General features: G+C 30.2%; 1 protein-coding gene across 6 annotated transcripts; it reads left to right on the forward strand.

Moving 5' to 3' along the window:
- Positions 1-26,901, forward strand: Amph (amphiphysin). Of its 6 annotated transcripts, none has more exons than XM_011314533.1 (9): positions 1-341; positions 21,000-21,135; positions 22,964-23,154; positions 23,740-24,012; positions 24,162-24,280; positions 24,368-24,414; positions 24,599-24,766; positions 25,188-25,366; positions 26,146-26,901. In XM_011314533.1, exons 1-9 carry the CDS (start codon positions 273-275, stop codon positions 26,227-26,229), a joined length of 1,266 nt encoding a protein of 421 aa, XP_011312835.1. In that variant the 5' UTR covers positions 1-272; the 3' UTR covers positions 26,230-26,901. The 6 variants fall into 6 exon arrangements, with proteins under 6 accessions (XP_011312835.1, XP_011312846.1, XP_011312873.1 ...); XM_011314544.1 differs by having other exon boundaries at positions 2-341; positions 26,149-26,901; XM_011314553.1 differs by having other exon boundaries at positions 4-341; positions 25,224-25,366.

The following is a 26,901-nucleotide window of genomic DNA, read 5'->3' on the forward strand; positions in this document are numbered from 1 at the left end:
GTTAAATGTGTAAAATAATAACAAAATGGCTGCTACAACTGGTGTCTAGTGTTCTGAGCATTTTCAGAAATGCATTCAGTGCGTGATTGGTGTGAGTGCTGACAGGAGTTCCCAGTAAATTGGAGATAAAAACAGTTTTTTTACTCAAAATAAAGTAATAGTGGTGATCAAGATTATTTCCCTCGGATCAGTACCAGGAGCTGCTGTCGTGTTATCGTGCAACCGAACAATTAAATTATTTTCTAATTTAATTAAATAATATATTGGAAAAAATGGCCGAGAGTAAGAGTGCGTTAATCGCAAAGACAGTGCAAAAACATGCCGGCAGGGCTAAAGAGAAGGTAAGACTTCAAATACAAGTGACTTGCATGCCTTTCATTAGTGCATCCCAATTTTATCAATATATACAACAATTAAACAAAAAAACCATCGAAGGGGAGGCATTAAAATCTCGAATTAATCGAGATTTCACTTCCGTAAATACTTCCACCATTGTAAATATTTGACGTTTAATTGAGTCATTGAAAACCGCGTGACATACCGGCGACCTCTTGTCTGTTAAAAGCTCCACAATTTGTTGTTATTTTCCAAAATCTTATCATTGCAATTCCAACACTTGACCGGATTAACATGAACTTTTGAACGAGCCCTTGAGCTTCTTGAGGTGATTACTGAATGGAGTTACCCTAGATTTTTAATCACTCGATAGATTTTTTGTAATTATTTTACAATTGCAATTTATCTGCGTATCACCTCCACTCGCTATTCACTCGCACAAATTCTATTACATAATCGTCAAACCTCTGGTGCACACCTATTATGAGCCCAGAGTTTCATTTTAAATGACAATTACTTATGCAATACTGACAAGTTGTCTGTCGTGATGCTCGAGACCAAATGCACGTGTACTTTTTTTTTTTATTCGGTTTATCAAATTTTTATCTCTCATTTCGGGATGATGCAGTTTAGTTAATCGATTGAAATTGTTGGATGACTTTAGAGATAAGATATTTTGAGGGGTGAAATTTTCGCGTTGGCATATTGTCCGAAATAGCGTCCACCCACTAACTTGTTCTATTTTTTGAGGAAAGGAGATCGTCATCGACTGAATGCCCCCGAAATTATTAAAAATACCAGAATTGTTATTAACAAATTCATTAATTAAATTAATAATAACAATAATAATCGGATTATTATTGTGATTATTAATTTAATTATACTCTTTTTATTCAATTATTTCTCATTGCAAATTAAATTAATAACAATAATAATAACAACAATAATAATAATAACAATAATAGGATTATTATTGTGATTATTATTATTAATTGAAGTTGCAATGAGAAATAATTGAATAAAAATAGTACAATTATTTAAATTCCGTGAATTTGAGTAATTGCATAATAATTTTTATTTAACAAAATGAGATTTAGTAAGAATAATAAGTTATCTCGTGGTATTGAAGACTTCGCGACATTGAAATCCCAGAAGAAACATTTGGTGAATATTATCAGTTAGATAACAATTTGTCAGAGACGTTGGACCCCCGGGAAAATGAGGTCTGCAAAACCTAGTGCACGTACTCGTTATCCCTGAGTTATCTGGTACAAACTAGAATCCAAATACGGTTAACATTTCTCAGTAGAATAGCGTGCTGTATTCAAGTGTTAAACACCCGCTCGATTGATGTTTATGAAGGGGAAAAGTCTAAAGAGTCAGTCAGCGAATGTAAAAGCGTGACAAAAATTTCTGGGTAGGGATTAATGACAATATTAATAAATCTATAAGTTATAATTTATAAATAATGGGGGAGAGGGGGAGAGAAGATTACAGGTTTAATTCTATTGGTTGTGGCATTTGGGGTGAAAAACAGTCAATGGATTTTTCTGGAATTCTAAAACAAAATAGTGGGATGCGATCAATTATTTGGGAATTATCATAATTATATGCCGCCAATTGTGTCATTGTTGAGTACGTAAGAGACTCTTTTTAGTGGGTTTATTGAAGGTGCGGTTGTTTGTGAGTCATATGTCAGTGAAATACATTACCGCACCTTTGATAAACACTCGACATTTTTGGATTGTCATTAATTGATGAATAGATAGGCTAATGATGGATTGCTCAATTCAAATATTTTTTTCTTGTCTAGCTCTATTGATTTCAACCTTGAATAATTAACAGTGAAATACTGATAAATATTAATGCGGGGGCAGGGAATAAACGACACCTTAAGAAAATGAAAAATAATATTTTTTCGCTCGGAATGTTTATAAATAAAATATTTTGTGGGGCGGAGGCAACAACGACATATATTTCGTTATTTTGTAGGGATTTCCTAGTTGAAAAATTCAAATTTCCCGCTTAATTTTCAATTATTTATATAAGCGTTTACCTCTCTTTTTTTTATGATTTAAACACCAGAAATTATGGAAATGAAAAAATGAAAAAATGGAAAACTCAAAAAATTTCTTGTCTATTTTCACCCTAATATAGATTAATAATAATTATTATTAATAAATATATCAATGTTCATCAAGATGTACATATCAATTAAAATATGACAATGAGAATTAATATTGATATAATATTAATACTAATAGTCAGTGGAATTGAGCTAGAGGAAAGTTTATTAAATGAAATGATAATTTCGTAATTTTTTAATTTCATTTTCATTTTCATGTTTTTTGAAATCGTTTTGGTTCAAATACGATTCTCCATATAAAATACAATAAATATTTGTTATAAGACAATAAAAAAAGATTAAGTATTACAATTTATTGAGGAAAAATGTGGAAATGCGAGTGGTTTTTTTTTTTAGTTTAACGATTTTTGGGGGACAATCGGAAATAGTAGAAATACTTGAAATATTTTGATACTAATCTCTCATCGAATCGATTTATTTCCTCATTTTTTTTCTTTCGCTTTTTTATTCAGCTGAAAAATGTGGCATTGACGTTAAAATGATTTGTCCGTTAGTGAGGTAGATAATCGGGTCGACTGGGTGCCGTCTTACTAACCGGTTTGTACAGTTTTTTGCTTGAAAATGTGTGTGACATGGAACAAGGCGTTTACTTCCTTTAAATTCAGTAAATTCAATCCGATGAATCCGGAAAATTCACACTGAGAGAAAAGTCCGGTAAAAATTACTCTCGTGGAGTACAAATTATTGATCGTAACGATTTGACCGATTTTTCCTGTACGTGAATATTTTTCGAGACGAGTTTTTGGCCGATATCTCGGGATTGGAGGAACTTGGCGAAATTTTTGGGTTAATGTTTTTTGTGGGAAAATGTGAGAGCTATAAAAAAGGTGTCTTTGAAAATATCGATATTTTTCTTTAATTTCGAGAAATCGGGGAAAATGCAACAGATTTCGGAGCAGTTTATTTTTTTTTTGTTTTCGGAGCAGTCATGCCACATTTTCGTCTTTTTTCAGTGACAGACTCGAAAATTTAATGGAGTTTCTGGTTTTTCTGATATATTTCGATAGGAATTTATTTTAAATTACTCTCGCTTATAATTTTCCTTGAACATTTCTCCCCTTGCTGGACTAGGACAGAAAATCGAGGAATTTATCCGATTACCTAGAATAATCGAAATCCAAAAAACTCGGATATTCTTCATATAAATATAAATAATATTTCTAACTATAAAATAACGAAAAAAAAAATCCAAACAATTTCATTTACCCAAAAAATCGGAAGATTTATTTTCTAATACTCAATTTTCTCCTTAGAAATTACACCGAATAAATAAATAAGTTAATTAATTAATTAATTAATTAATTAAGAAAATAAATGAATAAATAAATGAATAAATCATTCCGATTTTATGGATCCGGGAAAAATGACGCAATTTGGACTGAATAATTCTGCCGATGAGGTGTAACCATGTAATAAAATCTTCCCTTATAATTTCATCCGCGGAGATGTATATATGTACATTTACATACGTTGGAAAATCGTCTTGTGGTGTTTTAGACAGTAACTGTCCACTCTCGATCTTCGTTTACCTCGGCATCCCGTTACTATTCTCGGAGAGTCCCGGGTAACTTGTCGCTTGGTTTTTTTTTCTTTTTTTTCCTCTTTTCCTTTAGCCCTGGCTACAGTAGGCAAATATATCTACGAGGCTTCGGGTCTATCCCTGTCGGTTTTCTGGTGATACCTCAGACTTCCGTATGGCTTTTACGATACGGGAAATTATTTATTTCTAGTCGGAAAATTCAGGCGCCCCCTTTTCCACAATTCTCGATTTATTAAAAAATTATTGAAAATTATTGACGAGTTTTCATCAATTATCTCAAAATTGAAGGCAGATATCGACATTTTCATAATGACCTTTTTTGTAGATCTCATCTTTCTCCCTAGAAAAGGTATCCACAAGAATCTCTCTATTTCCCTTCAAATCCGAGTTATCAGGTCTTAAAGTAAAATTCACTCGCCACCGAATTTTCGTTTACTTTTACAGGACACTCTTTTATTTATTTATTAAATCCTTCATTTAAATTCTTCTTGGTGTACATTATTGGCGATATTATCACGATTATTAATATTGTTAATATTAAATGGTTCTTATTTTTTATGAGAGAATCCGTTGTTGAGGTGGAATTTTACCGAGAAAATGTTGAGATGCTGCAAGAATCTTTTATCCATTGTCTCGTGCTTATACTGATAGTACAGTTGAGTGGTCTATTCAACAAGTACCTACACTGTGGTAATTTCAACCACGATAAAGGTCATATTCAAATGACCTCGAATCGAGCTCTCGAATGGAAAACATTGCGATCGCGTTTTCAATCGTTCCATTAAAATTGTTGTTAACGCTATATAAAATAGTCTATAAACATTAAACATTTTCACCTGATTATACTCGTGATAACTATCGCGTGATTATAACACCATTTGCTATCTATCGAGCTTGAATTTCTCTTATGAAATGCAATTGTCTGGTGGAAAATGGAAGTATTCAAATGATTTTATTTTAATTTCAACTCTTTATCTCTTTATCTCAACTCTTTATCATCAAAATATACTGATAACACAGTTTAATAATTTAAACAATTATTTTAGGGATTATTCTTTCATGGGAGGGAGATTAATCGGTTTTAATGATTTATGAAAATTATATTTTGATGATTAAAATTGAATTGTGAGATTCTGTTGAAATTGGGAATAATTATTGGAGTTAAAGGATTATTTCTCTCTTTCTTTCGGAGTCAGGTAGTGCTAGGTACTCGTTTGAAAGAGCAGTAAATAAACTTCAAGAAAATAAGTCGATTATTTGTTTATCGCGGTTTGAAGTTGAAAATAGGGATTTTCATGTTTTACTTACATTTGCACTTTGACTTAATTTTTATATATTTCTAAGGATAATAAAGAGCAATATTCATACATCATTTTGAAGATCATTTTATGCTCTTTAAAATGGCGTAAGTTTTATCTAATTTAGTTGTTTTTTCGGAGAGTTATTCGAGTTGTTCCGTTTTTCATCGTTACGTCACCCTCTAAAATTCAGGTTTATTAATAATTATCGTAGCAATCGGGGTAATGTATGGGGACAAATTATAGACTGTTTTAAAGGTCTCATTGAGCTCTTTCCACTGCCGTTTGAATTTCGCAATTCCATCGATTTAATCGAGAGTTATCGATAATAATAATCATTCCCTCTGAGTAAAAAAAATGAACTCTTCTAATTTTTTGAAAGAAATTTTTCAAACTGTCGGATTTGGCCTGACGGAATCCTTTAGAATATAAATAAATAAACTATGAAATATAAATAAATATATAAACACTATAAATGGAAGAGAAATTTCCGTTCAGTGAAAATGATCGAGAGATGATTTTTTAGAATAAATAAAATTGCATTTGAAGTGATTATCATTGAAAAAAAAATGTTTAAATTTAGCAAATTGTTGCTAAAAACAGGAACGAATCGGAGGCAGTACTGAAAGGATGATTGACGACTCGTAGGTCTCCTGATCCTTTCACTAAAACCAAATAGCCAGAACATTATGATTGATCCTTAGAAAACAGTAAAAGTCGTTTCGAGAAATTCTTGGTGTATATCTCGTTGATGAAAAAAAAAATGACGTATTGGAATGCCAGGGAATGATGGGGGAAGAGTTTTCGTTAAAATTTATCCACGAGACATTTGTGATTCGAATCCCTCTTGATGCTGGCTTGATTCCAGCCATTCAATGTGTAAATATAAATTCAGACTCTCGGCAAAAGTCTATGACACGACAGAAACTTGAATTTTTTTTTTATCTCGCATTCGATGCCTTCGATACCTCAGTCCTTGTTATTTTTTTCTCATTGGAATATTTTAGCGCCTTCATCTTTTATTTTTTATTGACAAACCAACATTGTTGTTGACCGATCGTTTATTTGTTTAAATAATCCGCGGATTTATCCCTTTTTATCAATTTATTTTATATTATTTCTCATTTATAAATTTATATTGTATAATTTATTTATTTAGAGACTGTTTTTTCGGCGGATTTTAATGGATAGTAATTTAAATTTTCATTTATTGCAAAATTATAATTAAACTCAAAAAGTTTGAACATTAAAATAATGAAAAGTCAGGAGAAATAATTTCTTAAATGACCAATAATTTCAATCGAGTCAAAAATTCCATTAATACAAATTTAAATTGAATAAATTGTTCTAAATGAATTTATTCAATTCAATATTTAAGAATATTTTATCCTCAATATTGTTTACTTTATTTTCAATATATTCTGAGAAGTTTGAGAACAAAAAATTTAAAAAAAATTTTTTTATTCACTCAATTTTTTTTTATTTTCTCACTTTTTTTTTATTTACTCATTTTATTTATTTACTCAATCTTTTGGTGGCCCCGAAATTTTTGGAGCATTTTAGTTTAGTAATCGATTGACAGAATGATTTTTTTTAGTGCAATTAAGCCAATGGGTTAGCTTATGTACCGTGGGCCTTTTTTTTTCATTTGGTTTGGCAGGTCTTGCACTTGATGTGTGTCTAACGGTAGAATACAGCTATAAAGTTGAGTTTGCCGTCTCTTTGAAGAGTATCAGTGCAACAGCCGTTGCATACTGAATTTCATAAGGCAGGAAGTGGTGAGGAAGACTTCAATGTCTAAATTCTGAGCATTTTTATCTCGTACCTTCACTCTGCTACCGCACAGAGTTAATCTCCCAGGAAAAAAAAAGTTAAATTTGCTAGAGGGAGAATATTATATCGCGGGGAAGATAATTTACGGACAATTACAGTTGCTAGTTAAACATTAAATTATTATTGTTTTATCAAAAAATACAGTTATTCTTTTAAAGTTGCAGTTGAAAATTAAAGGACTATTATTTTTTCTACATTCTTCTCTTTTCTTTTCTATCGAAAATCGCGGAATGAACCGGAAATTTTAAGGAAAATTCCCGTCATTTTTACGTCATGCAACGTGACGTCAAAATTCTTCTGAAATTTCTGTTATAACAGAATAAATCGTTAAATATATTCAATTGCCAGGGTTAAATATTGCATTGAATAAATTCATCTAAAACAACTAATGGAAATTTCCGTCATTTATCCGAAAAATTTCCGTCAAAATTACCGGTCACTCACATTTTCTCGGTAATTTTACGGTAATTATTCTCGCGCGAAGAACGGCACTAAAACAGAAATATTGGTGATGATTTATGATTTAGTTGCCGACTTGTTTATTAACCAAGGGATGGAGTTACACATGAAATGTAAAATAGAGAAATAGTTGATTTGTTGGTGAGGAAATTTCCATGAGACGTCTTCTGCAATTTTCTTGGAGAACAGCTCACTCTCCGGATAATTACATATTTAACTAGATCGGGTAGTTAACAAGGTGTGAAAAGTAGACTTGTTATGTTTTACAACTCTTCCACTGAATTTATACCCGACGATATTCTTGGGAATTAGATCCTTGAGGGAGGAAGCTGTAAAAGTCGAGAAGATTGAGAAATGTGAAGTTGCCTGAAGCTGTACAACAATTTAATTTCTATCATGATTATTATTATTTATTATTATCCCTGTCAGACAATATTTCTAGTTACTCCGGAATTTTATTTTAACTCCGATAACATCAGGGAATTTGTTTTCCCACTTTAAATTGTTATGAAACTTTTACTGTTGTCATAACACTTTTTAATTACCGAACAATTGCCTCTTTAAATTCCTCATTACCCTGACTAAATATTCAACAAACAGCAATGTACATTAAACATTCAATGATTCAATAATCTTTCCGGTTGAAAAATCATCTAGAATATCTCGTGGAGTTATTTATGATAGTGAGAATATCAAGAATTTTTATTGGAAATATAAAGTAAAATATTTGATTGATTTATTTTATATTTTTATAAATTTTCTTTTTTTACGGGGGCTGACAATATAGTATTAGTTATTATTGTTGGTATTTGTTTTGAAATGGTAAATGTTTGATTATAATTAGTAGTGATAATGCAGTTGGAAGTGGAATTGAAGATAAGGGGCTTTCATTCCTGTTTTATCAAGTTCTTCAACTCTTTTACCTTTTTGCCTTTGAGTACTTTACAATGAGGTCATGACCCAGTTTACACCCGTATGTAATGTCACTTCATTCTCGGCAAGTTGTCTAGACCATCCTGGTTCAATAAAAATCTATTCGCGGTTTTACGGGGAATAATAAAGTCAACATTGATTTTTTACGCATCCCGTAATTGTTCTCTTACTTTTTTCCACTCACAATAGAAAATTCCCGGAAATAAAAAGAATACATGATATTCCTCGCCTTTTTAGCTAGTTTTAATATACGGTGTCGTGTAATTTTTATCAATTTTATATTTTCAATGGAGAATTTTTATTTATTTATTTATTGAAGATCTCTTACACTCATGCGGATATTTATCAATAATCAGTTTTTAGGTGATTTCTCGGAATTGGGGGGAGATAGCGATTTTTTTATTCATACATTTTTTATGGGGAATGATGGGGGCTACAAAAAAGGTATCTATAAAAATATCGCTATCTCTTCTCAATTCTAAGATATTTTCAAAAAACTGAAGTGATAAAAGATGGACTTGTCGGATTTTTTGACGCGTTATGATTAAACAAAAAAATTGTTTTAAAAATATGGAATAACAAATGAATTTTCATTATCAATTGTTAAGATATTGGAGGGAATAATGAAAATGGAGGGGGATAATTGTGAGATAAGAGGAAGAAGACGAGACGATTTTTCTGAAATTTCATCTGCAATTTATTTAATTCCAAGTTCTCACGTTTTCAACAATCAATGAACAATTGCATTACGCGTACCATTGAAAAAAAAACTGGAAGATTAATGGTGAAGGTCGTATTATTATGATGCCCTCGTCACTTGTCACGTTCCAATTTTTTAACCATCAGTCGTAGGTAATTCGAGTAAAATAATTAAATTAGTCTTCCGTCCCGACGAATTTGTCCATCGACGCGCGTCATTTTTCTCTTCTATTCGTTCTCTTTGTTGTAATTAATGTCTTGATTAATGAAATTTATTTGCTAGCATTTGATTGAGCAGTGATTGACAAATTGAACTCAACTTCTTAATCAGTGAATTGTGAAATTAATTGGAATTGATTTCTCAGTTTTCTGATTAGTGGAATTTGTTGGAGTTTTATTGAGATAAATATTTATTTATTGATAAATTTTAATGACAATTTTTTATTAAATTTTTTATTAAATTTATTTTTATTTTATTTTATTTTATTAAATTTATTTTTATTTTATTTTATTTTATTATATTTTTATTTTTATTTATTTTTTATTAAATTAATTGCATTATGTTTTCATGGGAAGTGACACGTGTTACCATTTACGGATTTTTAATGGGATTCTAGTTCGTTTTATATGGCGATTCGTGGGCGAAAGGAGACATTCGGAATGAATAATTCAATTGACGCTAAAAATTGACTATAAATGTTGTCATTTATCTTAAACGATTTAATGAACATATTTGCTGGTGTTCTGAATTTTTTTTAACAAACATTTCTGAAACTTGTGGGCGTAGAAAAAGTGGCAGGATGTCTTTTCCAGTCCGTTAAATTCTTAGGAATCTCTTCCTTTTCCGCTTTGGCATTAACTTTTTGTTTTGCCATAAATCTAAAGCCCACTGAAAATTCCTCAACAATTCATAAAGTAAAAAGTTAAGTGCACCTTCTGTTTTTGTTGTGGGAAAATCTTAAGCGACTCATTTGGAAGATTAATTCATTTTTTACAATCGTGAATGGAATGATAAAAGGAAATGATAACGAATTCTTTTTTTTTTCATTCTGAAATGAGGATTAGAATTTCATTAGATTAAAGATAAATCTTAGAAGAGTGATATGTATCTCTTGGAATATTTCTTTTGGCAGAGATTTCTGATTTAATTTGTTCATTCTGTTTAACTTTCCATTTTTTTATTTAATATTGTTGGAAAATTCTTTGAATTCCAGTCGCAATATCATCTGATGTTTTAATTCTGAGGGATTGAATTTAATTTCAAATTAAAACGTTCAGTAAAGTTCTTATTCATTTAAAGAATTCAAGGGCATTGGATCTTTTGTTTTGAACAATCATTGATATTTAAATAAAAACTAGAACTTATACACTCATTATTAAGATTGTTAAGATTGAAGAAAAATAATTTTTAAAATTTTCAACAAGTTCAATTGAGTCAAAAATTAAAAGAACTTGAATTAAAATTTATTAAATTGTTAAATAATTAATAAATATTATTGAGCTAAAATTTAATTTGATATTTAAAAGCGGAATCCTCCATTTTTATGAATGAAAAAATTATAGAAATTGAATTTATCGGATGAATATTCCGTCCTTGAGGTCATTGAAATGAATCAAGGTCAGAGTACTTGAATATTGGCGGTCATTAGTTGAAAAGTTCATGACTACTTGAAAGTAAAGTGCCTATAACTCATCATGACAACCTCATGTTCAGTGATAACGACTGCAACAACGAATTGTCATTAAATAAATGGAAAGAAACTGATACACGTACACAATCACCTACTGTTTATCAGTACATGTTTATTATATACCAGTTCTCTTCATCTTTACGGATTATCTCCGGTGAAACTCTGAGTGAAAATTTGGAAAATGAAAATGATTTATTATCTTGACTAAGAACGGTTAAAGAATTGATTTATCATTTATAAATTTGCTGGACATTTGTCAGATTGGTGGAATTAATTAAAGGAATTTGATGATGAGTCATTGAAATTGGGAATTGTTTTTTCAAGTCGATTGATTTTGGGTGATTGAGTCTTGAGAAAGTTTCTCGGCGAAAGTTTTCAACAATTGAATTGGCACGTGTTTGGTGGAATCTAACAATACGTAATTAAATAGAAAACTAATTACAATCAGTTGTTTTTATGATAATTATAAACTTCAAATGATTCTGCATTTTTTAATGACTCCCTTCAACAATCTTTTCTTAATCCCCCTTTTCATTTTTTTTATAAAATTCTGGCAAGCTATTGATTTTTTGTTTCTTATCATTCGTTTTTTTATTTATTCTTTTTTTTTTTTATTAATTACCAGAATCTTTAATGAGATTAGATAGAGATTCTGTTTTAATAATTTATTATTCCAATTTTAATTATTCCCCGAATGTTTCTTAAGAGGAAATATGAAATAAATAATTGAAGGAATTAAACAAATGTAGATAATAGTTTGTCGGAATAATTTGAATAATCAAGATATAAAATCATTCTTTTATTAAAAAATTGGCTAGATATTTCATGCAACTTTTTCATTGTTGATAATTTTTATAATTTTCATTTGAAAATTCTAGTGTTATTTTTTAAAAGTGAGTGCACGACACCTTTCACATTCCCACAGTTCATATATTTATCACATCCTCAATTCGATAATTGGATATCATCTTTACTTTCCCCTGAAGTCATTTGAAGGTTTAATTGTCTCATCTTGAGATTTCATCTCCTCAGAAATTCAAGATTTAAATGTGAAAATGGTGGAAAGATTTTCTTCCATAATTTTTTTCCGCGTGGAAAAATAATCGTAAAGATAATTACGTTCACTCATAATTCTTATAATTGATAATTCTAGAGCAAGAATTTTGAAACGTGAATTACCCATTCGATTCTCCTCTTTCAATTATTTATTTTAATTAACGTTTGTTGATTTGTTTAAAATGATAATTCAGGTTTTTCATTTTGACAGTTTACGAGTTTCAATCTCCAAATTTATATTTCCCGTGTCGTACTATAATTTTTAATGACACAAATTACACTTAATTATCTTTCTAACCCCGCGATTACGTTTATCATCCCATAATTAACTCGAAACCTTCTAATTACCATTTTAATCATCAAATGATAAACTACACTAAGTGAATTTTTTTCTCCGCCAGTTTTCAGTCAATATCTCGAAACAGAAAGAACACAGCGAATTTTCCCTAGAGACATTTTTCGTAGAAAAATATGAGAGCTACAAAAAAGGTGTCCACAAAAAATTCATAATTTTTCCTCAATTCCGAGAAATCGTCGAAAAACTGGAATGGATTTTTAAAAAATTCACTTACCACTTGCGCGTTCAGTCATTTTTCCGGGCGTACATTGACTCGAATATTTGAGGGATAATTAATAATTGTGTTATCACTGATAAGGAAGGACTGAGTGAATGGTTTTGGGGATTCTTTGAGTCCTCGGGAGTAAGAAACGGGACATACCGTGGTGTCCAGTGTTGGATATAAACGCAATGAGTTCCGTTATCTTGAACCCACCAAAGATATATTCCCAGATGTGTATGACCACTTTGGTGAAAAGAAAAAATTAATGCCGCATAAGTTTATTTCTTATTTTTTTTTTATTATTATGTATGTCGCGTCTTTAAACTCCACCTGTACCTCAATTTTTTTATCAAGATCATCTATTCGATCCGGCGAATGCTCACTACCTGTTACGGTTTAAAACGTTTTAGGGCAGTCGAGATGAGAATTTTCATTGAAATCCTGTTATCCATGTTTTATTTTATTCGCTCCATCGCCGGATAACGGCGGACTTGGGATTTATTAATTAACTTATTTGTATGTGGGTTAATCATTAATAGTTTTTATTAGGGAGTGCCGTAACGCCATGTTTTTTCAATCTTCTCTGATTAATTAATAATTGTTTAATAACAAAATATTTTTACCGTCAAAACAGAATATATTCTTTTAATTAATTCATTAAACGAGTGATTAAACAAAAATTTTAACGAATCCCTTGATTTTATGAAGAATTAAATTTATTTATTTATTTTATCATTTATTTAATTAATCTAGTAAATATTTAGTAAAAATAGAATTTATTGATAATAATGCAAAAAGTTATTAGAATTGTTGAAATTTTTTGAAAATTATTCACTGAATGAATGAAAATATTAATTTATATTTATAATTTCATATTGGATATTATATTTTTTATGAACAAATTATTCGATAAATACTTGATGAATCTACGAGTGAATTATTTTGTTATTGTTTTTTTTCTTTGAATTTTGCTTGATGACTGCAATCATTATTACATGAATGACGTCTTGAGGAATAATAACCGATGATGATTACTCTTCAGTGATTGCATCACTGAGATAAATAGCTACTTGTTTATTACTCATTAATTAGTTAATTACGAGGAAAATATTCGGACACCCTTGTCGCCCTTAACACATCGTTTTTTTTGGGGGGGGGGGGGGGAGGTAATTAACGCGGATGAATAATTAAATCACCAACATGAATAATTCACTGAATCTATTGATTATTCATGTACAATAAATTAATAAATAATTGCACTTGAAAAATCGTTTACTTAAACTCATTAGGAGAAGTAATCGTCGGTTTTTACTAATTACTATTGAATATTGATTTTCATGATTGACAAAATTTATTTAACATCTGGAATAATCATAATAATTATTAATTATTCATTCGTTTTATTAATTACAAATTTTTCTCAATTCATGTTATATTTTCTGGAATTGATAATAATTTTAGAAAAATTCTAAAAAAATTTTAGAGCTTTATATTCTTCTATATTTTAATAAATAAAGGGAATTTGTTTATACAGTTCTCGTGAAAAATTAGTGTATGTTGAAAATGGATAAAGTAATCGCGCAATATTTTTTATCGTAGACTTTCGTGAATTTAGAGATGAAAAATTGGTGGAGAATTTTGTGAAGTGTGTGATGAAGTTTTTTTAAAAATGTGATTTTTGGTGGGAACCGTACATCGAGCGATACGGGATATTCAAGAATTACGGTTCATGGATTGTACATAGGGATTGGCTGAGTTGGGCTGTTGGCCGCAAGTGAGGTTGATGTCCGAACTCCGAGCCAACATTCCAATTCCCTCTTCCTGGTGGTCCCTTTATAATTCTACCATCCAATTCAACATCGATTTTCTTAAGGTCAGCTGCCCTAAAAATTGGCCGATATCTCGGAACCGAACAGCCCTAGCAATTTTTTTCTATCAACATTTTTCATAGCAAAAATCGAGAGCTATAAAAAAGGTATCCATAAAAATATCGGTATCTCTCTTCATTTTCGAGATATCGGCTAAAAATCGGCCCGAAAAAAAAATGCATTTATTCCAGTTTTGAAGATAGTTCTGATAATTCTGTAAAATAGATCGCAATAGTTCTAAAATTTTATTATAAATACCTCTTCTGATTTTTTTTTAAGCGAATTGAATTATTTTATTTATGAAAGATGAATGGAGAATTTAGGTTTCAATCGGAATTAATGCAGACTCATAATCGAAAATGATGATTAGATTGGGACTAAATTGTTGACAGTGTCATTAGTCATAATTAATGTTTCGATGAGATAATTGAGCTGATATATCGATGCCACGAGATGCTCATATGAAAGGTTTCTTTCTTCCGGTTTTGCGTTATGATATTAAACAAAGAATAAAACAAAATTTATCTTATCGGTTTCACGCACAAAGCGTGCAGAATTCTTCATGGAATTTTTATCAATCTTTTCAGTCCCAGACGACAACTCATTTCAAATATATCTTTTTAGAATGATGCTATTTCCCCGTAGCTATCAAAGCTTTAATTCAATCCCCACGCGACTAGTTTTCTCGTTTAAATCCCCAAATACACACACAGAAAAATAATCCTGACGTTTACGATTTAAAAAAAAAATTATCATAATATCTAAAATTCTCCATCATTTGCGGAGGAGGAGAGCTTGGCAGACACAAACAAAAAAAAAAGTTCTCTTTATTCTATTGATTATTATTATAATTCAACGTTTTGCTGTCATATTTGTTGTTTAATTAATGAATTTTATATGGAAAAACAGAAAAAAAAAATGTCGCTGCTTGGATTTGAACCCATGACGATATCAGATGAAATCTTTCTTTTCTTTTAATTCACGACATTCCATTCTTGAATTAATATTAAATACAAACATTTCGCAATCAAAAATAAAGGGTGGTAGCGTCCGTTTTTTTTGGGAGGATAATTTTTTTAGGGAAATGGTTATTAAAAGAAATGCAGATAATTTGAAAAATGTCGTTTTTGTCTGGAAGAAGACAGAACCAGGTCGTACGGGTTGCACAATAATAGACGTAACTACCGACTCTATAGGCTCTTAGGTAGAACGCGTCATTTGCCTGAAAATCTTTTAATAGAACTGGGGGCTAGGACCCGCTCTATTTTCGAATCGAGACGTGGACAGCGAATTTCAGAAATTATTGCCGATATCTTCCAAATTTTCAAGTTTTCGCACAAATTTATAAAAAAGATTTGATCTAATTGACTTTTAAAAATCAACTGTATTTAATTAACCGCTTATAGTGATTCTAATTGAAATTAATTGAAATTAATTTCGTTAATAATTATTTTTAAAATATAGCTTTTTATTAAAAATTCGCAAAACTTCAGGAAAAATTTAAATAAATAAACGTGTCGATACGAAAATTTGTGAGGAATTAAATAATAATAAAATCATGGGTTTTAAAATCTAGAGTATTCCATAAATTTATGAAAAACATAAAAATGAGAAGATAACGGTAATAATTCCTCAAATGCAGATCAATAATTTACAGATTAGAGGGTTTCATAAAAAAAGGTATAGGTCATTTCTATAAAAAATTTTATTAATCGAGGGTAATTTATTATTCAGTAACTCCTGGTATTTTAAAGTGGAAAAATGGAGTGTGAGAACTGCGAGGTTTTTTTTTTTTATTCTTAACTGCGAGGTTGATATTGATTTTCTGAGAATTAGACTCGATCTTGGAAATAATGACGTTAAAGTCAATGGTAATGATTGAAGTATTCAGTCTATTTACGTTCACCGAGTGTTACTTCCCACACAATGTAAGATGAAATTTCGACCGGATCTGCGTCAAGGAAATCTAAAACGTTAAATTAATCTCATTCGAGTGAAACGTATGAAATTACAATACTAGAAAGAAAGAGTTATTCATCAGAATGCATTAGAGACTTGTCTTTTGAGACACGCACAGCTGTGAAAACCAATTTAGGATTGAATTGCTATGAAAAATTATTCATTTCCTCGCAGCTTTCACTAATCTTTGACATTTTCATGCACCAATAGAAAATAACTATTTAAATTTCAAATATAAACAATTTAAATCTCTAAGATCCCACATTTGCGGCTTTTTTTGGTGAAATATTTCATTCTAGACTCAATTACTTCCAAAGAATTACTCCCCTGACATTCGTAATTAATTTAAAATTCATTAATTAAAGTAATTTAATCCGAAAAATCCATATTTGTTGGATTCTTAGGATAATTAACAATTTCAATAATATTATTGTTCCGGAAGAGCTGGATAATTAAGATCTTCCAATACTTAAATTTTAAATTACGATTATGTGGGGCTTTCCACACCGTTGTTTCACGTTATTTGAAGTTCATCAATTCGCGAAGGTCAATGTGTTTTTGTTCGTCGAACACTTCCATTGAACTTACCGTTAACCATTTAACATAACTTACACCTGTAAGCAGGAATATATTTTTTCCTCTTGAATTGCTGCAAGCGTCACGGTATTGCTCAGCCACAAATTAAATATATCAGTTATGTTTGGGAGGGAAAGATTAATAATAATTAATCATTGAATGGATCCCACGGTATATCTTATCTAAGATCTTTGTATTTGATATTATTCTTTCGATTCTTAAGGAGTTATTAGATCTCAAGGAAGAATCTAGAGTATTCTAAGATCTAAGATCTTTGTATTTGATATTATTCTTTCGATTCTTAAGGAGTTATTAGATCTTAAGGAAGTATTGAACGCATGATGGTTGACGATTGAACGGAAAAATTAATTTTGTAGATTTCATTGACCACCGATTTTTATTGAGGTTTCTTTTTGGGTGGTCGAGCCTCGGAAAATTGGAAAAAAAGAGTCGGGAAGAGGAGATGAAATGATAAAGAACTGAGGTATAAAATACTTCGCGTTTAATAATCACTTGTCGAAAATATATACGACAATATACAAAGAACGTTAAGAAATCGTTGGGAGCAATGAAAGTTGAGTCGAAACCCGTTGGTTTAAACAATTAATGAAATAATTAACACCTCAAATTAATTATTACTAATAATTATTATAATTGCGTAATTGCATTCGTCAACAGCACTGTCAGAATTTTGACGATTTAATATTATTAAATTGAATGAATAATTGTTTTGATTACAAAATCATCTGTAAAATCGATTTCATATTTATGAATATTCATAATATATATATTTCATATATAAAAAATTGATAAACCAATCAATTAATGGATGAATTCACTGATTAATCATCAATCATAATCATTCAATGATTTAGGAATTAAATTTTTAGTTGAAATGAATTTGAAAATTTTGAAATTTCAATTCACATTTTTCAATGCGCACAGGCATTCAAATATATTCGAATATAAATCTCTCGAAAAATCCAGCGGTGCATTAAAATCATCTAATAACCCTCATACGAGTGGCAGTGCCACTTGTTATGCCTCGACTCTCAGAAAAATATAATTACAAATGCAGATAAATTCTACATAAAAATAGTGCAGTATCACCATTTCCTTAAACGACATCGTGTATTTATCTGGCACGTTAATTTAAATGCAACTAGTCGGGATATCCAACGTTTTAATAGGTGTAATCAGTGCAAAGATGGATAATCTTGGTATTGATTGCAGCAACTGGTGAATTTCTGCGGGCAAAATAGCCGATATCTCGGAACTTTTAACTTTCCCGAGGTCGTGCCTCGTGCATAACGGAATATTTCATACTCTCTATAAAACCTCAAGCTCGATTTCACATTTTTATCCTATCACCTTACGAATTCATTGTTTCCCAATAAATTTCACTGAATAACAAAAAAAAATCGAAAAAAAAAAATTGGTATTTTCTCTAATTTTTTTTTATTTTCGTTTCTTCACGGAAATTAATTATAATTTTAAAAATTATCACCAAATTTCAATAATATTTCAATAATATCATATCACATATATAAACAATAATAATAAATAATAATACGTATTGTTTATGTAGAAATTGAATTTTATTTTAATATTATTAAAACAAAAAAAATATATATAGATATAAATATATAAAATTATTATTATAAGTTAGTGCTTTGAATTAAGAAATAGGAATCAATAATAATAATCGATTGTTAGCGTTTGTTTATTCATTTATCTAATTAATTTTATTTTTTTTTATCGATTTTTTTTTATTCTCTTTTCTTCACTGGAATTCATTATAATTAAAAAAATGATCATCAAACTTAAATAATATTTAAATAATACTATATAAACAATAATAATAAATAGTAGAAATCAATTGTTTATTATTTATTGTTTGAAGTATTGGGTTTTGTCTATTTTTGAATATTTTTTTTTTCTTGGGGATCAAATGGTTTGCGATGCAGTTGGACGTTTAATTAATCTTTTGCAGTTGTGTTAGTTAATATACTCTTCTATTTTTGAATTCTGCACGTGAAGTTATGATTTATCGCGTGCAAATTCTCGTTACAAGTTGCCGGTAACTCTCGATTATTTCCAACGTCAAATCAACTTAAACTTGAGTCCCCTCGGTCAATCCACAGTAACTCAATTTATTTCAGGGCTCGGTAGGATCAATGGGAATGGGAATTCAATAAGTTCAATTCAATTGTCATCAATCAATTATCGAAAATCTGCTGAGTGGTGGATTAAGAAGTGAATTATTTTTCGACACCAGTTTTCACTCGATATCTCGGAATTGAAGGGAGATATCGAGATTTTTGTAGACACCTTTTTTTTAGCTCTCACCTTTTTCTACAAAAAATGTATCTACGAAAAAATTGCTACGTTCTCTCAGCTCTGAAATATCGGCTTTAAACGCGTCTCGCAAAAGTTTAGTTATCCTCCCACTTCCTTACTGAAATCGCAATTTAAAAAATTCATTAAACACTAATTAAAGTCTCTAATTCTATTCAACGCCTCTTAATCTTTACCTTTCGGGACACGTAAATGTTTATAAATGACCGGAAGATAAACAATTAGAAATTTCCCAATCGATTTTCTTCGTCAAGAATTCACTAAGAATTTCCTATGGTTTTGACAATTTGCAAAACGCGAGTGTTTTCCGCATTTTTTCAGAGCATTGAAATTACAATTTCAGATTCAATGAACATTACAATTGCAATGTGGATTTGTTTACAAATTTTTATTGATTATTTCTCCCGCGTCGATCCCATCATTCACTGCTGTCATTTATCGGTGACTAAGAGAATTTAAAACCGATTGTTTTTCCTTTGAATCATTGATCGGAGTTGCATGTCGGGGGCTCGTAATTTATTCAAAGTACTTGACGGATCGATGAAATATCGAGTCGTTAAATTATTGACACATTGTGTCTTATAGAAATAAATAAAATCGGATATTCATTCCAAAAATCAATGAATACTCAAAAATCACACAATATTCATTCCCTAATTTATTATCTTACTCTTCCCTAATTAATTAACAATACCCCACTCCATTTTTTTCGTTTAACAATTACTTTTATTTCGTACAATAAAAATATTTTTATTAATCATCATAAATAGATCAATTTTTTTCGGGATAAAAGGGAAATTAATTCCTACAAGTAGCATTTAGAGATGATTAAATCGAGTTAAACTTCCTGTGCACTTCAGGAATAATTTATAAATGTTTGGAAATAATCCAGACACGCCTGGAGGCCAGAGCTCCGGTCTAAAATTCACGGATGATGTCGCAATAATTATTCAGAGCCCACGAGATTTCAAATCTTCACATACGAATTAGTTTTAAATTATTTATAATTATTAAAATCCACCCACCGACTGACAGTAAAATCGGTGTGTGTTATTCTCGTCTTAAAGTTAATTAATTAATTAATCTCGTCTTAAGTTAATTAATTAAGTGTAAATTTTCGAGGGGAGAGGATTTACCCGTCGGTGATGATAAGAGAAATGAAAAAAAAATTAGTAAATCGCTTCACAGTCTATTAGATACGGAGTTATGGTGAATATGCAAACAGGAAGTGGTTAAACGTCGAAAGAAAGTTGATTGGGTATTTTCTGGTAGAACCGTCGGTGATAATCCCCTCAGGGACTTTCCCATTTTTTTTATTTTATCATTAAATCCGGTGAAGAGCCCTTCCACTCAAGGATTTGTTATAAAAAATTTGCAATCATGTGTCCTGACTAAAAATTTAAATAATGATTAATCAATTGATTAAATTCTATTTAATGAATAATTATAATAAGCAATAATAAAATTGAAAAAAAAAAAATTTAGAAAATTTTTTTTTTAATGAAAAAAAATAGTGATAATAATAATAATGAGTAATTATTAATTTATATTGAACGATTTAATATTTATTGAATAATTTGGGAATCTATTGATAATTTTTATTTGTTTTTGAAATAAAAATGAATTGTCACATGAAAATTGAGGGATTATAAATTATTAATGAGTTTATTATTTAATTAATTTGCAGTTTCTTCAGAATTTGGGAAAAGTCGACAGAACTGCAGATGAAATTTTCGACGAGCACCTGCAGAACTTCACAAGACAACAAAGCGCTGCGAATAAACTCCAGAAGGAATTCAACAACTACATAAGATGTGTTCGCTGTGAGTTATGAATAAAATAATTCTATCAATAAATAAATAAATCTGGAAAATTGCGGTGAACTTTCAGAGCATCAAATTCCCAAGTGATCGAACGAAACCGATTTTCTATATCTCAAATAATCAAGAATAAATTATAAAAAATTGACGTGAACTCGTGAGTGGAAAAAACGAGTGCAATTTTCCCTGCGCGTGCGAGACATGTTAAATAAACAAAAAAGCGTTAGGTTAATGGTTTTTTTAATTAATTAAGCACGAAAGAACGAAGGGATTGTACGGAGAAATTCCTCGGAAGTTCCAGAATAATTTTTTGCTAGTTTCAATTCTAAATTCCATGCTCTACCACAAATTGAATGATAATTCTCAGTCTCTGGAATTCCCAGGGATTATTCCTGGGTTTCTCTAACGGTTACACATCCAATGAATCCTCCAGGTGGACTAGAATCATTGTATCTTCTCCGCATAACTATCCTAGGTAAACCCAGTGTATTTATAGAGCGAGACTTAAATTAAAATTAAACGTGAAATACGAGTCGACTGCGTCTGAAAATTGTAATAACGAAAAATGTCGACTAAAAAAATAAGAAAAAAAATATTTCACCGTCAGACTGACCCAATTCCAATGACTTAATCAATTCGATTCTCAAGTCATTCAATTGATCAATCAATCCCACGATTTTTAGGGTAATTGTTTAACAGATAAATTCATGGAAATTTTTAGTCTCTTTAGTCTTTTAGTCGGTAATTTAATTAAATTATCTAATATAATCTTAATATAATCTTAATATAATCTTAATATAATTATCAGGTGAATATCGCGCTTTCTTCTTGAGGGAATTCAATGATTATTTTATTTTTATTTTATTTTGCGATTGGAATAATGCGATTCAGGAAAGAGGAAGAATAGGGGAGTAATTGTGGTTGGTGTACGTTCATCTAGGATCGTGCTACCACTTTCCCCTTCGATACGTACCCGCATAATTCCATCATAATTTCTGCGGTATTTCAGTCTAGTTACTGGCGGTATTAGATACCGGTGAAGATAATTATTGGACTATTTATTTATACTGGTTCCACGATATTTTTTACCGGTTATTTATCCATCGGTAATTGAATGATTGGTTGTTTTTAAAGTCGCGTTTTTAGGAGATTAAATAAACAAATGCCTCTAATTTATCTTAACTAATGAAATTAGATTTTGGTTAATGAATTTATGAATTTTTAGAGTGATATCTCAAAAATCAATTCTTTCGATTTTTTATATTAATTATTATTTTTGTCTAGGAAGTAATTAATTTACTTGACAAAAGGATAATTTAGTAATTTAAAAAATATTATATTTATTGCGTAATTAGAGAATTGATTGATAATTTCGATTGATTCGATAGAAAATTCTGGGATTATAAATTTTTAAAGAGTTCATCATTTTTTAATTACCATTTTCTTTAGAATTTTGTAAAAGTTGATAGTTTCTCTTAAAAAATTGAATTCAATAATGACTTATCGGGACAGGTGAAGGTCCACTCCAACTAGTCCAAAAAAATCGAACAACTTTTACTCGAATGTCCCATGATTACGTTTCCTTGAGCGTAAGAGAAACCGATGATATAGACATTTTGATACACAAAAAAATTCTCTGTTTATCCAGTGAATTTGATTGTACAGTAAAAAAACACGCGAGATGTGAGAGAAATTGTAGAGCCATTCACGTGGCAATTCGTGACATTTTAGTGGTGAAAAGGCCAAGCTGTTAGGCAATTATTATAGGTACTTGTGTTGGAATTGCTTCCATCTTTATTCATCAAATGTTTATTCTCTTTCATGACCTCAGCTGTACAAACAGCATCAAAGACGCTTATGGATACACTCAATGAGGTTTATGACAGCCAATGGACTGGACATGATCTTTTATACGTTCAAGCACAGAATTTGGATATGCTGTGGCAAGATTTTACTCATAAATTGGCGGATCAAGTACTCGTACCACTCAACACATATCAGAGCCAATTTCCGGAGATGAGAGTAAGTTTTATCATTTATTTATCATTTTTATCAGTCACCAGAGACGAACACGCCTATTGTTACTTTTGGGGTGCTACTACATTTTATTTTTCAACGATAAATATATAAGAATTGGAATTCAAACAATCAGATTCAGACTCTGAACTAGAATCAGAGAGATTATGAAATGAAAATGTCCGATGGAATGTTTTTTGAAGCTTTCCCTTAGGAAATGTCCCCAAGGAACCAATTTTATAATAAAAATAATATAAATATATGTAAATATATATAAATATATATAATATTTATATATCGAATAAACCGGCTTCAAAAAATGTCACATTGGATTTTTTTTAAAGGGATTCCTTTCATAATTTCATAATTTTTCATATAATCCATACAATTATTATTAATATATAAATTGTTATTGTTATTCATGACTTAAAGACGAATTACGAATTACTATTAATTTACTTAATTAGTGTTGTTTGGTGAGAATTGATTTAGTGTTATTATGATAAATGAATTTTTGTTTTGACATAGAATTTTTCTGGTTTCGCTGAACGAATTCTATTAATGATTAGTGATAAATTCTGATTGTTGCAGAAAAAAGTAGATAAACGTGGACGTAAACTTGTGGATTACGACAGTCAGAGGCACAGTTTTCAGTCATTACAGTGTAATCCAAAGAAAAGGGATGAATTGAAGGTGTCGAAGGGAAAGGAATTATTGGAAGAGGCTAAACGAACGTATGAGCAATTGAATTCAGAGTTGCACGACGAATTGCCAGCACTTCATGACTCTCGTGTTTTATTCCTTGTTACTAATCTACAGACTCTATTCGCTGCTGAAAATGTATTTCATGCAGAGAGTGCAAAGGTAATTGATAAATAAAATATGAAGTAACAAGTACTTGGAGGGAATGAGATAGTGGGTAAAAAATTGGAGAAATAATTGATTGATGATCAAAACATAAAATTCTATTTTATTCTCTCTCTCATTTATTAATTATATTGTATTTTTTACAGATTTTCTCGGAATTAGAAGCAATCGTTGACAAATTGGCTAATGACAGTCAGAGAGGTTCTTACACATTGAAGAAGATTACCGATTTGCCATCACCAAAATCACCGAACGCCAACTCATCGTAAGTTCTATTTATTCTATTTATTCTCTGTGAAATCCAGTAATAATAAATTTGTTAAAGTATTAATTACGTTTTTGTTAATTGAAGATTGATAATCAACACGCAACCGACGCCCCAGAACAATATTTCAGCCGGTGAGTTTTCACTTTTAATAATCTTTCTGCTTTACGAATGCATTTTCTTTTTTTTTGCGATTAATGAACGTCTAATTGGTACTTGCTTAATCACTAATGAATTATAATAAATATTGACGTAATTTCGATGACTTGTGGTGCGGTTATTGTTTGTTGAGTGGATTTTGCTTGTTGGGTGTTGCAGCTGATGAAGAATCGACTGTTGAGAGTGGAGAGACGTCGCCAACGACTCAGTTGAATGGCAATGCAAATAGTAATTCTAACAGCAATGATAACTCAATCAATAATCAATCCTCACCTCAGTCTGTGCAACCGGCTAAAAGAGTTGAGGAATTGTACGACATACCGACAGGTAAGAAGTGCTGACAAATTTATTTATCACTTACACTGAAATTATTGATTTTCAATTAAATTTAATTCAATTAGAATAAACAAATAAATCATTAATAAATATCTCTATATCCAAAAAAAGGAGATGAATTAATTAACTGCATATTTTTCATTCTATCAATTGATCGAGATCGTAATTATATATAATTAATTGATTATCTAATTGAATATTGGTATAACTCAACGAAAATTCTTCATAACGAATTAGAGGTGGACTTTTGCGTATTGATTACAGCTTTTGTAAATTAATCCTGTGCGTTTGGATTGAAAAAATAATTTATCTAATTGAGGATTAAGTCTAAAACCCCTCAAAGGTTTTAGATAGATGTAGAATGTTAATTAGTCCATCGCTAATGTCAATAATTAAAATTGAATCGTTCTAGACGTGGAATATGAAAATGGTACCAATTTTTCCCTAGGAGCTACCACTGAAAATTTGCCACCAGGTGTTCTGTACAGGGTGAAAGCCACTTATAAATACAATCGTGAAGATGCTGATGAATTATCTTTTGATGTTGGGGAGATAATACGAGTGGTGGAGTACGACGACCCTGAGGAGCAGGTTGGTACTATATTCTAATTAATCCAGATATTTTATGGGTCAAAATCAGTTACAAGGTCTGTTCATCAACAAATTCGACAAATTAATCACAAAATAATTAAATAAAAAGGGAAATCCTCATGACCCTGCAGTTTGCTGGAAATAATTTTTATCAGCGGATGTTTCTCTGTGAAAAATGTGAAAAATTGACAAATTAAAAAATTTTAAATTTGTTTTTTTTTAGAAAGAAGAGATTTAGTGGTGACAGGCGCCAATTATATACAAATATAATTCCAAGGGGAGGTTTAATGAAATATTAACTTTTGAAAGCAATTAACAATGGATATTTAATTTTGGAATTGATTTTTTTTTATTTAAACAATGTCACCGGGAGAATTTACCTCAATCTAATGGTGATAGTGAAATACATTTGAAAAAAAATGTTTAAATAAATTCCAAAGCTAGATATCCACTGTTAATTGCTTTTGAAAGTTAATATTTCATTAAACTTACCCGTGAAATTATATTTTTATATATAATTGGTGACTATCACCATTAAATCTCTTCTCATAAAAAAAAACAAAATTTGAAATTTTAGAATTCCTTGATTTTTCCCTGACATCCGCTGATAAAGATTATTTTCAGGGAACTTCAGGGTCATAAATCCTTGGGAATTGACTTTAATGATTAATTTTAATTTTAATGATTATTTGTGTTGAACAGACACGTAATGGAATAATTTTGACATATCGAAGTGGTAATTCTAGGAAAAAAATTCTTTAAATTTCTTTCAATTGTGGCAGGAGGAGGGCTGGCTGATGGGGGTGAAAGAGGGCACTAACGAGAAGGGAATGTTCCCAGCGAATTTTACAAAGCCCTTGTGAGCAGAAGTGCTCAATTTGCCACTCACACTCCAATGCTCACGAGAATGAAAAAATGAAAAAATAATAGCGATTGAACATAAGAGAAATTATTGAAACAACGTATTTTACTAATAAATAAAAAACAAAACACTAGGTAAGAGAGGTAAATTTTTATGCGAAAAGAAAAAGTAATTAGTCATCTGACGTACAAAAAATAAATCGATATATCGTAAAAGAAATTTTCACTCGTCATCTGACGAGGGAATACTAAATTAAAATGATAAATTGATGGGAGATAAAGAATAGTTGAGTGATTATAAAATATTCTTATAATTAGATGACGTATTTTTACTTGAAAAATTGAAAATTTCGTTTTGTCATTGTAATGACGGTGTATTAAATTCGCGAAATATTTTATTCTACGTTATCAGATAAAATATCTGTTTGGCGGATGGGAACAAATATTTCTTTACCAATTTCATTAATTTGACGACGATGAGAAGGATTTAAAAAAAATATATGTAATGATATTTTATGATGGCTAATGCTGGATGGTACTGCGGATAAATTAATCAACCCAATGTGCCTTAACCCAGCCACACTGTCTGTGCCAATCGACACTCACTGCTTGTAAAATGTTACATCTTTATTTCTTCTCATATCAAAAGACATTTAATAATTATCGTATACAAA

This window comes from Fopius arisanus, unplaced genomic scaffold, assembly GCF_000806365.1.
Source record: "Fopius arisanus strain USDA-PBARC FA_bdor unplaced genomic scaffold, ASM80636v1 scaffold00004, whole genome shotgun sequence".
Classification (NCBI taxonomy): Eukaryota; Metazoa; Arthropoda; class Insecta; order Hymenoptera; family Braconidae; genus Fopius; species Fopius arisanus.